The 14,462-nt window shown below is 41.0% G+C and overlaps 1 protein-coding gene across 1 annotated transcript; it reads left to right on the top strand.

Moving 5' to 3' along the window:
- Positions 1-347: 347 nt before the first annotated feature.
- NYX (nyctalopin) lies at positions 348-6,439 on the top strand (the record flags this gene model as incomplete). The annotated part of the gene is made up of 1 exon (XM_056826076.1): positions 348-6,439. A coding segment is annotated over one exon (1,542 nt), but the record flags the coding sequence as incomplete, so codon positions are not given.
- Positions 6,440-14,462: the final 8,023 nt, after the last annotated feature.

Raw genomic sequence — 14,462 nt, 5'->3', positions numbered from 1 at the left:
TTCTTGGCAGAGATACAGGAGCCACTTGCCATTTTCTTCTCTAGCTCATTTTATAGATGAAACAGAGGAAACTGAGGCAAACAGGGCCAAGTGACTTATCCAGGGTCATACAGCTAATAAGTGTCTGAGCTCAGATTTGGATTCAGGGAGATGAGTCTTCCTGCCTCCAGACTGGGCACCCTATCCCCTGTGCCACTCAGCTGTCCCCAAAGTCTAAGGGTATTGTATGTAGAAAAGTGTTTTGTAGGGTATAATAGTTGGGTTGATTGAGTTGGGAAATAAAACTGGAAAAGCAGACTGGAAGGCCTTGAATGTCTGTATGCTGTTTGAGGTTATGATTCTTACTAATTGCTCACCTTTTTCTTTTCTCCCTTTCCCCCCTTTTCTACCTGCATGGTCCTCTGTTCTTTGCCCACTTCCCTCCCTTTCTGCCCAATATTCACTTCTCCCCCTGCTGTTGCTGGTATCCTCTCTCTGGAAAAGCGATCCTCTGCTTCCCCTGTGCCCATGCTCTCTGGGCATGCGTCCGCACCTGTCCAACCGGCTGCACCTGCACTCATGAGCGCAGCTGCTCTGTGCTGTGTGATAGGACCGGACTCCTGCAGGTGCCCAGTGAGTTCCCCTGCGAGGCCTCCTTCATCAACCTGGACAAGAACGGCATCAAATTCCTGGCAGAGCGGGCCTTTGGGACCCTGCCCTCCCTCCGACAACTGTCTCTAAGCCACAACAACATTTCCTTCATCACTCCAGGGGCCTTCAAGGGGCTGCCTAACCTAGTGGAGCTGAGAATTGCCTACAACGAGGACATCCGCTACCTGCACACGAGGACTTTTGCTGCCCTTCGACGCCTGGTCAGGCTGGACTTGGCAGGCTGCAACTTGTTCAGCATCCCTGACCGGATCTTTGTGGACCTCCCTGCCTTGCAAGAGCTCTCCTGCTTCCAGAACCACTTCCGCCGGGTGCCCGGAGCCATCAGGGGGATGGAGAACCTGACTCGTCTCTACTTAGAGCGAAATTGGATCGAGGCCATCGCCTACAACTCGCTGCAGGGTCTGGGCGGGCTGCGTTCTCTGAGTCTGCAAGACAACAGGATCACTGTGGTGCATGCGGGGGCATTCCAGGACTGCCAGGTCATGGAGTACCTCTACCTCAACGACAATCTCCTCCACAGTCTTCCGGGGAGCTCCTTTGAGGGACTGGGCCACCTAAAGATGCTCAATCTCGGGGGCAACTCCCTGAGCACCGTATCTAGGGCTTGGTTCCGCGACCTGGTGGAGTTGGAAGTGCTCTACCTGGACAGGAACAGGATACGGTACATTGAAGAAGGAGCCTTTGAGAACCTCACCAGCCTCGTGGCTCTGCACCTAAACAGCAACAACCTCACCTTATTGCCCTTCTCTGTCTTCCAGCCTGTCTACTTCCTGGGCCACCTGTACTTGTTTCGGAACCCTTGGCACTGTGACTGCCAGATGGAGTGGCTCAAAGAGTGGATGGAGAGCTACGGTCTTGTCAGGGATGTCCCCTGCGCCTCCCCATCCTCTGTGGCCAGTGGAGACTTGAGCACGGTTGACTTTCACCGATCCCATGAGGGTCTCTGCCTGGATCCTGAAGAACTGAACTTCACCATGTCCAGCGAGGCCCCATCGGAAGGTCCTCCCTCTGCCACTGAGAGCAAGTTCAGTAGCCTCATCTCCAAGCTCCTATCCCCAAGGGCTCCACCAGAAGAGATGGCCAACGACACTGGGGGCTTGGTCAACGGCTCTCTGCTAGATAGCCTTTCCTCGGGTGTAGAAGGAAGGCAGGGAAACAAGACCTTATCATTTTGGGTCTTTCCTCACCTATTGCTCTGTGTGGTGTTTTCCATAGTGACAAGACTGAACATGACATAAGTTCACAAGATATTTGTGGGAAAGCACATTTAAAACATTTAAAAGGCATTTAAAACGGTGATGCCCTCAGGTTGGTTAGAAATCGACTTCTGGTTGGCAGAAGGAGGGGATTGCTGGTAGAAGGGCCAAGGTAAAATAACCTACTGCTGGAGAGGTCATGGGGAAATGTTGTTTTGTCACTGCCCACCCCAAAGGCAAACATAAATCCAACAACTAGAACAGAGAATGGAAGATAAACATACTTACAGTTGTGTATTTATTTAGTGTTCACTTTTCTGTGCAGGGATGGCCTTTTGCATCTCTGATTTATAGAAGTGTCAGATGGCCTATAATGTATGGTTTGAGAGCTTCCAGGAGATACCCCTCACCATAATATCTCCCTTACTCTAGAATTCAAGTGTCTAAAATACCTACTGTAGGAGATTTTTTTCTTTGGGGCCAAACATTGCCCTCTCTTGGCTCCTCTTTTGAAGAAAGCCAATTCTCCCAAGAAAGGGACATTATGATATCCTTAACCCTTTGGTATAAATTGGTTTTTCTTTCCTCCCTGAAATAGGGAAGGGGGAATGGTATGGTTCAACAGAACACCAGAATGAGGACACTGGAGGGAAGAGTTCTGAAATGACTGGATGGGGCAGTGATGGTGAACCTTTTAGAGACCAAGTGCCCAAACTTCAGCCCTTACACATATGTGAGGTCTCCACCTTATCCCAGACAGGGGAGGGAGGAAGTGTTCCTATTGGACTGCTGGGCAGAGGAGTGGGTGATGGGAGAAATGTTCTCAGGCAGCATGGAGAAGGGGAAGGGAGCAACCCACTCTGGCATGTGTGCCATAGGTTCACCAACACAGGATGGGGAAAGACCCAGAAAGGATATTGATGCTTGGAAGGATATTGATGGTGAACACAACATTTGTCTTACAATTCTATGTTGGCTCCAAAAGAAGTATCAAGTTGAGAGGGAATTCGTTGGGTAAGCCTTTTAATAAGGGAAGGGGGAGGGGAGTAGAGTTTGGTCCTTTGTACATTTTGGTACTTAACAAATATAAAGATACTTACTGGAAAGAGGAAGTTTTATGTTCTCAGGACTTAGGAAATGATAATTTAAAGATGCTATTATTCCATGACATTTGACTATGAGAAGAAAGTCAGGACTGTCTAGTGAGTGCAGAAAACCATCACTATACAGGCCTCATCTCTCCACGGCTACTAATGGCTTTTCCCAAGTTCTTTAACATCAGTTTTCAGAAACAGAAAAATGATTGGAATGAGAATGGACAGCAATGAGCTGCTCTTGGATAATTCCAGGACGTTGTAACAGCACATGCTGTAGTTTCCAGTCTCACGTTTCAGGCATAGACTACTGAAGAGAAGAGCCTCTGGAAATACCATACTCAGCCTGAGGTACCATCTTTCTTCATTTCTTCTTTCCAAGCAGGAAGATCAGAAGCTTCCCTCTCACTGACAGACATTCTCCAGCTACAGTTCACTGCCCCAAAATACCATCAGAAACTCCTGAGCTGAATGTCCTTGTGTTGTTTCTTCCAAAATAAAAAGAAGAATCAGATCAGTTAGTCAATCAGTAAGCATTTATTAAGTGCCTACTATGGGGCGAGCACTGTGCTAAGCACTGGGGGTTCAAAAAGAGACACAAAATAGTCCCTGAATTCAAGGAGCTCACAATTATATGGATTATCAGATCTCTGATAAATGCTGACTTGACTTGCCCACTGCATGGGACACAATGATGTTGGATTTCCAGGATATTTACAAATGAAGATTAAGTAATTTTTTTTTAATGCATTGAATTCATCTTTGAATCATGAAAAGTTGTTTTTTAAGACCCACTCTGATGTTCTGTACTGCACAGCTACAGGGCTGAGCTGAGGAAGTCTGAAGGGAATAATATTCCATCCAGTCATTGGAAGTTTAATACTAGAATTTTTTATAAAGGATTATTAGTTGATCATGCATTTTTAATAGCTGGTTTTCCTAGAGGTTATTAGGCAGTAATTTTTTTTAATCTTGTTGCATAAACGTAAACCCTGAAGATTAGTTTTGTATTTTCAATAAATTTGTTCAAATTGTATTTTTCAAATGCAAAAATCAATGGAGATCAGGTCAGAAAAATCATTTATTCCAACCAGATACTATGGAAGGGAGAGCTTGAATGATGGGAAGCTGGTTGGTTTTTTTTTTTATCTTTGTAACCATGGAAGTGCAGGGAAGAACCTCTCAGTCTAGGTTGCCAAGGAACAGAATGTCACCTAGAGAAAAATGGTTTTCATTACTTTTGACCCAAGAGGGTTTGTGGTATCAGCTTTAATATGTTTTCTTGGTACTGACTGGCTGGCTGCCTTGCTTTTTTAGAGATAGAATCTTTAGACTGGAAGTTTTTGAATGAGTATTAAAACCTAGAGGTCCTCCTGGGAGATTTTTTTTTAATAAAGTTAACCAGAATTCCAGCAGAATTATGGGTAAAAAGGGCTGGGAGCCATATAATGAATCATGAAAAGCACGGAATGAGCTTTTAGTGAACTGTAGGCTGTTATGAGCTGACTGTAGGGGAGAAAGCATCTTTATTTTTGGGTGTAAATTTTTTCCAGGCCATTATGATGCTACTTTGTACCAGAACACTAAAATGACCCTTGGTGAGGTCGCCATGTCTTCAAAATATGTCATTTTCTTCATCTGCTAGAATGAAATCTATAATTGCAAACAATGACAAGAACATTAAGCTGCAGATCTGGGAGGAGGAAAACTGGGGCAAGAGCCATTAAAATTCTCTCCTGGGGTCAAGTACCACCTCTTGTCATTTCCACTACACTAGATTTCTCAAGAGAAAGAAAATACGAAGAAAAAAGGTTCATATTTCATGCACCAAAAAAATAAAGGAAGCCCTTACAACTCCCTTCTGATTTCTACAATCCCTCAAAGGGGAAAGTCTGGATGGGTATTAGTTTTCTCCCTTAGGTTACTTTTTAAATATTTCTGTACTAATAACTCTTTCTTTCCTTTTTAGTAACAACTCTATCACAGAAGGGCAAGGACTATGCAAATGGGGTTGTGACTTGTCCAGAGTCACACAGCTAGGAAGTATTTGAGGCTAGATTTGAACCCAGATCTTCTCAACACCAGGCCAGATGTTCTATCCATTGCGTCATCCAGCTTCCCACTGGGTTACTTTTATAAGCAATCTCAATGTAAGCCATGTTATAATGATGCAGCTTTGACTAGATATTTTAAATGCTTACATTCTACCTTAGAATTAATTCTGCGTATTGGTTCCAAGATAGAAGAATGGTGAGGGCTGGGCAATGGGGGTTAAGTGACTTGCCCAGGGACACATAGCTAGGAAGTGCTACAGGCCAGATCTGAACTCAGGACCTTCTGTCTCTAGTACTGGCTCTCATTCCAAAGAGCCACTTAGCTGCCCCTTGATAATGTGTTTTCAATAGGCAGGGATATTTAAAACAAAACAAAACAAAAAATTGAACTCATTTTAGTATGGTGAGATTACAAGTCTGTTGAGTCCTAGGAGCTCAGAGAATTTTCTCTCCATCTCCCCAAGTATTTAGTCCAAGTGAGAATTTTAGTGTGTTTGTAAGGTGCTATGGACCAGGGAGGAGAGTAGCACCATTTTAGTAGATTTGGGTCCCATACCAGTGCCTTGAACACTACTTCCATTTGTGATTTAGCTAGATAGAATTCTGAAGGGCTCAGGGAAACATTCATGTGATAATTTAAAAAAGAAGTTCTCCCACATAAGTCATCAGCATTTCTATATACTTCCAACTCATCCCAGTAGCAAGAGTTAGAAAAAGAAATTCCCTTTAAAATCATCACAGACAGTATAAAATACTTAGGAATCCATTTGCCAAGACAAACACAGGAACTATATGAACACAACTATAAAACACTCTCCACACAATTAAAACTAGATCTAAACAATTGTAAAAACATTAATTGCTCATTGGTAGGACGAGCTAACATAATAAAAATGACAATCCTACCCAAACTAATTTACTTATTTGGGGCCATATCCATCGAACTACCAAAACCCTTTTTTTTAGAATTAGATAAAAACAATAACAAAGTTTATTTGGAAGAACAAAAGATCAAGAATATCAAGGGAAATCATGGAAAAAAATGCGAAGGAAGGTGACCTAGTAGTACCAGATCTTAAACTGTACTATAAAGCAGTGGTCATAAAAACAATATGGTACTGGCTAAGAGACAGAAGGAAGGATCAATAGAATAGACTTGGGGTAAGTGACCTCAGCAAGACAGTCTATGATAAGCCCAGGGATCCCAGTTTCTGGGACTCAAAATCCACTATTTGATAAAAACTACTGGGAAAATTGGAAAACAGTGTGGGAGAGATTAGGTTTGGCTCAACATCTCACACCCTACACCAAGATAAACTCAGAATGGGTAAATGACCTGAATTAAAGAAGGAAACTATAAGCAAATTAGGCGAACACAGAATAGTATACATGTCAGATCTCTGGGAAAGGAAAGACTTTAAAAACCAAGCAGGAGCTAGGAAAAAAAAATCACAAAATGTAAAATCAATAATTTTGATTACATCAAATTAAAAAGGTTTTGTACAAACAAAACCAATGCAACCAAAATTAGAAGGGAAACGACAAATTGGGAAACAATCTTTAAAACAAAAACCTCTGACAAAGGCCTAATCACTCAGATTTATAAGGAACTAAATCAATTGTACAATTGTATAAGCCATTCCCCAGTTGATAAATGGGCAAGGGACATGAATAGGCAATTTTCAGATAAAGAAATTAAAACTATTAATAAGCACATGAAAAAGTCTTCTAAATATCTTATAATCAGAGAAATGCAAATCAAAACAACTCTGAGGTATCACCTCACACCTAGCAGATTGGCTAACATGACAGCAGAGGAAAGCAGTGAATGCTGGAGGGGATGTGGCAAAGTAGGGACATTAATTCATTGCTGGTGGAGTTGTGAACTGATCCAACCATTCTGGAGGGCAATTTGGAACTATGCCCAAAGGGCGATAAAAGACTGTTTGCCTTTTGAGCCTGGGCTTGTACCCCAAAGAGATAATAAGGATAAAGACTTGTACAAGAATATTCATAGCTGTGCTCTTTGTGGTGGCAAAAAATTGGAAAACGAGGGGATGCCCTTCAATTGGGGAATGGCTGAACAAATTGTGGTGTATGTTGGTGATGGAATACTATTGTGCTAAAAGGAATAATAAAGTGGAGGAATTCCATGGAGACTGGAACGACCTCCAGGAAGTGATGCAGAGCGAGAGGAACAGAACCAGGAGAACATTGTACACAGAGACTGATACACTGTGGGACAATTGAATGTAATGGACTTCTCCATTAGTGGCAATGCAGTGATCCTGAACAACTTGGAGCGATCTACGAGAAAGAACACTATCCACATCCAGAGGAAGAACTGTGGGAAAAGAAACACAGAACAAAAACAACCACTTGATCACGTGGGTCAGTGGGACTATGACTGGGAAAGTGGATTCTAAAAGATCACCCTAGTGCAAATACTAATAATAAGGAAATGGGTTTTGATCGATGGCACATGTTTAACCCAGTGGAATTGTGTGTCATATATGGGAGGGGGGTGGGGGAAGGGGAGGGAAGGAACATGAGTCTTGCAACCATGGAATATTATTCTAAATCATCTAATTAAATAAAAAAAAAGTTCTCTTATATTTGACCCCTCCCTCCCAGAGAAAAATCTAATTTTGTTGATGACTCTGACAGGGTATAGAAAATTTATGTAATTACCTTACAGCCAGAGTAAACAAAATGGTCTCAGAAGGAGGTCAGAAGGACTAGATAATCTATGGAGATCTTTTCCAAATTTTATTTTTAGATTCCATAAGTGTACACCCTGAAGCCCAAGAGTAGCTACTTGAAAATTTACTATGGAACAACAGAAAACTTATCCTTGCTATCAAAGAAAGTGGATTCAAAGCTTTTCTTTGTTACCTATTACTTATGTGGCTTTGGGCAATTCACATCCCTTTTCTAGACCTAGGTTTCCTTCTCTGTAAGAGGAGCACTGGTCTGGATGGCTTATGAGGTCCCTCCCAGATCAAAATCTATGGTTCTGTGATCCTACGCCTGATAATATAGGAAGATAGATAGCTTGTTTATTTGGTAGATTCCTGTGGATTCCTGGGTAAAGTTTTCTCATTCATGAGAAAAGCATAAGACCACCTTTATAGAAACTGCACTATTTAAGCCCTCCTTATTAATATCCAAGATCCAGGGAAGTGAGATAAAAAGATCAGAATATGAAAATAAATTATTCTGAGCATTGATCAAAATTTAACACTAATGTTAACATTGTCTTGAAAGCTTAAGAGTAATGGTGGTGTTTCCAGGGCAATCAACCAATGAGTGTTAGGTTCCTATGGTGCCTTGGCAGAATCTTGCATAATAAGCTAATAAATATTAATATGGATAGCTCTGAATGACTCTCCTTATATCTCACCCTCAAACCTATTATGAAAGTCCTCAATGAAGTGGAAAAAAAACAGGAAAGATTCTTGCAGAAGTGGTGACAGTTTGAGATATATTTCTACTGTTTTTCCCCCCCAATTTGCTGTTTTCAAAAGGTTACTGATTGTCTTCTCTTGTGCAGTTATGCTAATTCCTCTGGAATCCAGATAAGGAACTTGAATATCTAGAGTACAGAACTCTGGTTTGGGCAGGAAAGAGGATTTACTAAATGTAAAACTCTAGCCCTGGCTTAGTTCTTGAGATAACTAATGTTCTTCTTTCTTTAAAAAAAAAAAGGTTATTGATGTCTTTTGATTTTTACTGCATATTTCCTGATAAACTCTCTCCATCCCCTTAATCACTGAATCTTTCCTTGTAACAAGCAAAACCAGTTCTGCAAAATCAATTGATTTTGAGAGATGAGATACATCCAGCAGATGCCAAATCTTATACCTATAGTCCCTCATCTGTCCCTTTAGAGGATGAAATTGTATTTCTTTTTATTTTTACTTCCTTTGATTAAAAAAAATTCCTTTTTATTATTATGTACTTGACAGATGTATTTCTCAACACAAAGAATATAAAAAGTCAGTGTATGGAACCTTGAATCTCCACCATGTACAGTTTGGTGTCTTTTCTTTATATTTTGAATTTTACACAATAGTTCCAACACTCTCAAGCGTCTCTCTGTCCCCTTCTATTTATCTATCTATCTATCTCATACTCTCTTCTGTTGATTAAAAAAATGATTCATCCATACTCTTTTCTTTCTTTCTTTTTTAGTATCACGCTTCATTACCCTACCCACAAATAATAGTTCTCCCTGACTGCTGAAATCTCAGTGCGGATTGTTTTCAGGTGTTTTTCCAATTCTCAAATACTCTGCAAAAAACAACATCTAGCATCAGACAAAGCCTGTGCTAAGGGTCTGAAGCCTCCGGTGTCAAGATCCAAAGATAGTGTTGCAGAAGTTTGTTTAGTGTGTTTTTTGGAGCCTTGTAAATTAATAACCCAATGTAGCCATATGGCTGATGTTACAGAGTTTAATCGCTATGAATAATGTGACAGATAGATGCAGTAGCTACAGTCTTGCTGAGGTCAAGGCCAAAAAGTCAGTCCCATCTTCCACAACCTCTACTAAGTTTCATACACCGCCATTTCCTTTGTTTGAAAAAAAAAAGATGCTGACCACCACCTTCAGGTGCTATGAGGAACGAATACCAAATAATTGTAAGCTATTTGGTAAGTACAATGCAGCATCAGAATCCACTTAGTGGCCTAAGAAAGGAAGGAGAAACTTTGTTCATTTAAGTGGATAGAGAGGAAAGAGAGCATCACTGCCAATCGAGTTTTGCCAATTAAGACAAAATATTCAACCGAACATATTTTCCCATTAGGCATGAATTTCCTAGAGTAATTCTGACCCGGGGCAGAAGAGCAGGTCTGGCAGACTCCAGGGTAATTGTCAGGGATTTTTGGCCATTGCAGTCCCCTCCTTGGTCCCTAAAAAGGTGAAAAAAAAGGGTTGCTTCTTTGTAAGCTTGCCTTATTCAGACTGTAAGCTTGCCGTATCTAGTCTCTTGAAGCAGTAATTAAAATCAAATTCTTATTGCATTATAACTACCACCAAAAAGCTATAAAACATCATTGTCAGGAACACCGAATAACATGTTTCTGTGGAACTAATTGTCCCCACTGGTGTTGTTTCACCTAACCTGTTTTTCCCAGAATCGTAATAGTCATCGGCGGGGTAAAGCTGAACATTGCTCAGGGTTTTGTCCCCCTCAGAATTTCCCCCCAATCCAAACCATTTGCACAGATTAAGTAAAGGTTAGTTTGGAAAGCAGGAGCCCTGGAGAAAGGAGTTGGAGCACGTAGGAAGTGTGCTGTGCTGGGTCCAAGGCCCTTGGTGTCTTGGCAAGGGACCTCGTGAAGACACTTCCTGGGGGTCTGAATGAGTGGTGGTGGTGGGAGGGAGCGGTGGAGAGGAAAAAAGGGAAAAAGTGAGGGTGGAAACAATCTTTGCCATATTTGCAGTTTGCCTGGAGCTTGCTCTCAATTCTGGACTTTCTAAAAGTTACCTTTTGTACAAAGGTAGGAAAGCTGAGAAAGCAGTGCTTGTCCTATGGCTTTGAAGAGGAAAGAAATGAGGGGCAAGGTTCTGGACCAAGGCGGGAGGGATGGGCAAGAAAAGCCACATTCTTCTTTTTTCTTTTAACCCTTATGCTCTGTATTGATTCTAAGGCAGAAAAGCAGTAAGGACTAAGCAGTTAGGGTTAAGTAACTTGTCCATGATCTAAGGCTAGAGTTGAACCCCAAGTTTCCCATCTCCAGGCTTGACTCTCTACCCACTGAACCACCTAATTAACTCCAACACACATTTGTGTGTGTGTGTGTTGCTAAAATCATATATCTCATAGGCTGCTTTACTAAAAGGAGATACAAGGAGGGGATAGGTAGAAAAACTTTAAATGAAAATGCACACGTACTTATATGATTCATGTTTTCATTGGCTAAATAACTTGATAGGACATAAATAATCCAGAAGTAGACTCAAAGAGTCTGAAGAACCAGGGTTCGGGTCCTAGCCCATGGGCCTTTGTAGCCAAGACTGAGCGGCAGTTGAGGGGAAACCCCCCAACCCCCCAAACCAAGCTCAGTCCCAGTTAATTTTGGGTTGTCACTCAGTTTCCTCAGCTCTGAAAAGGGCTCTAATACTCCAACAGGGTATACAATGACAGGAGCTCTTAAGATGGAAAACAGAAAAGAGAAATGAGCTTTAAAAAAAATCACAAAAATCACAGCCATTTAGTTTAAAAACTTGATCTGCTTCTGCTGCCTCTCCTTCTTAGCCAGAGGCCCAGAGCTGTCAGCTCCCCCAGCTTGGGTGTACACAACTTGGTGTGAAGGATACAGGGAAGTGCTGAGAAAAGCTGTAAAGTCCAGTGGGCTGCCCTGTCCTGTGCAAATGGTGAGGGCTCCTTCAATACCCTGCTGACATAGACAGGAGGAATTCCCCCCAAGTATTTCCTCATCTTCCTTTAGAAAGAATGCCCCTTTAGGCATGGGAAAATGCCTTGTGAGGCTAGCAATGTTTAAAAGAGATGCCTCTTGGGAAGAATTATACACCCCTTAGCCTTGTCTACATGCTAACATCATAAAATAAATACATACTACAGAGAGGAGAATTTTCTGGCATTAAAAAGAAAATGTAGCCCTCATTACAGTCCAACGTGTTATGGCCAGCTAAGGCTTATTCCTCCTAAGTTCTAACTATAGCATGGGGTGGGAAGGAGGCATTTGCTTGGAAAAAGCAATGCCGATAGTCATGAAAGTTGAAGAACCTTCTGAAAGCCGAAGAGTTTCTTGGGGTCTATTAAAACAGGGGGAAATGATTCAGAACCCCTGGGATTATTTGGAAAACTGAGCCCCCATCACTTACCGTGAGCACCGTAAGTGACAACGTTCTCCATGCATGTTCTTGCTCTTCATATCCAAAATGTCCAAGGAAGTGTGTGCCTTCTTAGATGGCAGAATGGAACCAGACCATCCGAGTAGCACTGATCAAGTGCTTAGGCTGGGGGACTAGGATTCAAATCAATGGTCCTGCCACCTACTTACTCTCTGTCATTGGGTGAGTTATTTAGAACCCTCTGGGTTTCTCTTTCCTCCTCTGTAATATGAAAGGGTTGATCTAGATGACCTCTAAGATCCGTTCCTGCTCTATATTCACTGGAAAACTTGCTATTTTGGTACTTTAAGTAGTATAAAATAGTAGATGTGACTTGGCTCCAATAGCACAATTGAAGTTGCCCCCCCCACCCCCCAACTCCCCATCCTAATTTATCCAGTTTTTGTGCTGAGGTGGAACTGCTCGGATTGGAAGGTCAGTCAGTCCTCTCTTGGCTATTTGGCCCTAGACCAAATTTCATCCTATCCAACCATCCACTAGGACACTTGGGCTGGCCAATAAGCTTCTCTGCCATAGCACACTCTTCACGCCTCCCTCCTTTGTCCACTTCTTGCTTAGAGAACAATAATCAAATCAGCACTTCCATTGCTGTGGGGAATAGTGTGATAATCTCCATCCCTGTGGTTTGCATCATGTACCTGCAATATCCCAGAGCAAACTTGTTTTTTTTTTCTGGCCACTTCTCCCTGATAGGGCATTGAATCTTCCCAGAAGCCAAGCTTCTTGTCATTTTTGTATTTATATTCCTAACATCTAGTACAGGACATGGCACAAAGTAGACCCTTAAATGCTTTCTTGAGTGGTCTAGAACTGTGGGAATGGTCATGTAGAATATAAAAATAATAACTATCAATATGTAGGGCTTCAAGGTATGTAAAGAGCTTTACAAACATTATTTAATTTTATTCTCATAGCAACTCGGGAAGGCAAATGCTATTCTTCTTCTTCCCATTTTACAGATGAAGAAACGGACAGGCAGAGATTATGTGACTTGCCCAAAGTGGTCAAGTAGCATCTGAGGGGATTTGAATTCAACTCTTTCTCACTCCAATTACAGGCATCATTACTAGAACACTGGGGATTAACCATCCAATCTGGAAATTACTTCATGAAATAACACACGTGCTCACACACACAATGCCTACGACATATCTGTGCTGGACCTATCTGTGCTGACATTCGCTGGCCCTCGTTTTAGGGTTCTGTGCCTGAATTAAACCAATTAATGCACCAATGACCCAGCACTTTAGTGTTTCCTCCTAGAACATCCCTTCTCTTGACCAATTCTCTTCTAGTATTGACTCTCTTGTAAAACTTAGTTGAAAAATTCAAAATAATAGTTTATTACAAAACCAATCAGCCTCTGATGCTTTCTTAGAACCTTTTTACAAAGGAGACAGAGTTTGGCTGAAATGGGCCATCTCCCTCATTCCTCTCAAGTTTAAGGGAAACACGTTTTTGTTGAAATTCTCCTTTACAAATTAGATAAAATATTCCAAATTCAAATTGTGGGTGTGCTTGCTTTATGGTTACAGCCTAATAGCACGAAGTTAATACATGAATGTGAATATTTGTGTTCATGTATTCTTCTCAAGAAGATGAAGCAGGGTCGTGGTGGCTACATTTGTTATATGTATAAGTAAAGACTAGTTCCCTGGGCAAGTTATTTATTCGGTTCAAAGCAACATGCAAGTGTTTTGGAAATTTCCTCTATAACATGCAAGATTAAAAAAAAAAGCCAAACACTTTGTGGCTGGATTTTGGCTATAGTTAAAGTATCATTTCCATATGTATATACACAAATATTCATATATTTCTACATTGCTTTTAATGTTGATTCCTAAAAATTTTTAAGAGTAAAATAATTCAAGAAGCAAAAATAATTATATTCCTTGAATGTGCTTATAATGTATTCTAATGAGGCAAAGGTGCTAGGCTTGTATGTGGTACAATGGAGTCTTGGATTCAAATTCTGATTTTGCTGTTTACTATGTGACAAAGGAAAAGTCATTTAATATATCTGGGATACAATTTCCTTACTTGTGAAATGGAAAAACGACTCCTGCTATTAATATTCAACAGTCTAACTCACAGATTGTTTTAAGGATCTAGTGAGGTAATATATGTAATTTATAAACTTTAAAATGTCTATTATGAGGACTACCTGTCGTCATGGAGTTGATGTATTAAGAGGAAAAAATACCTTTGTACATAAATTTAAAAACACTGGAAAAATTTGCGCCTCTTGCATATAAGTATAAAAAATGGAAATGTATTAGAATTGTAGCTAGATGAGTTGGGTGAGTCACAAAGTGGATCTTTCTGTAAAGTGAAGATGATGCAATAAAGTAAATCATCTCCAGTTTATATATTTCATTAGATTTGAGCACAGTTGTGCTGTCAGTGGGTTATTCCTGGTGATTTATACATAGAAATAGGAGTCTATTAAAATCCAAATGATCTCACTGGGGTAAGCTCCTTAAGAGCAGGGATTGTTCCATTTTTTGACTTTGTATTCCCACAGTGTACTAGGGTCTGGCACAGAGTAGGTGCTTTATAAATGTGTGTTGATTTATGGATGGAT

Source organism: Monodelphis domestica, chromosome 4 (genome assembly GCF_027887165.1).
Source record: "Monodelphis domestica isolate mMonDom1 chromosome 4, mMonDom1.pri, whole genome shotgun sequence".
NCBI classification, from domain to species: Eukaryota; Metazoa; Chordata; class Mammalia; order Didelphimorphia; family Didelphidae; genus Monodelphis; species Monodelphis domestica.
This window is presented reverse-complemented; position numbering and strand designations above follow the sequence as displayed.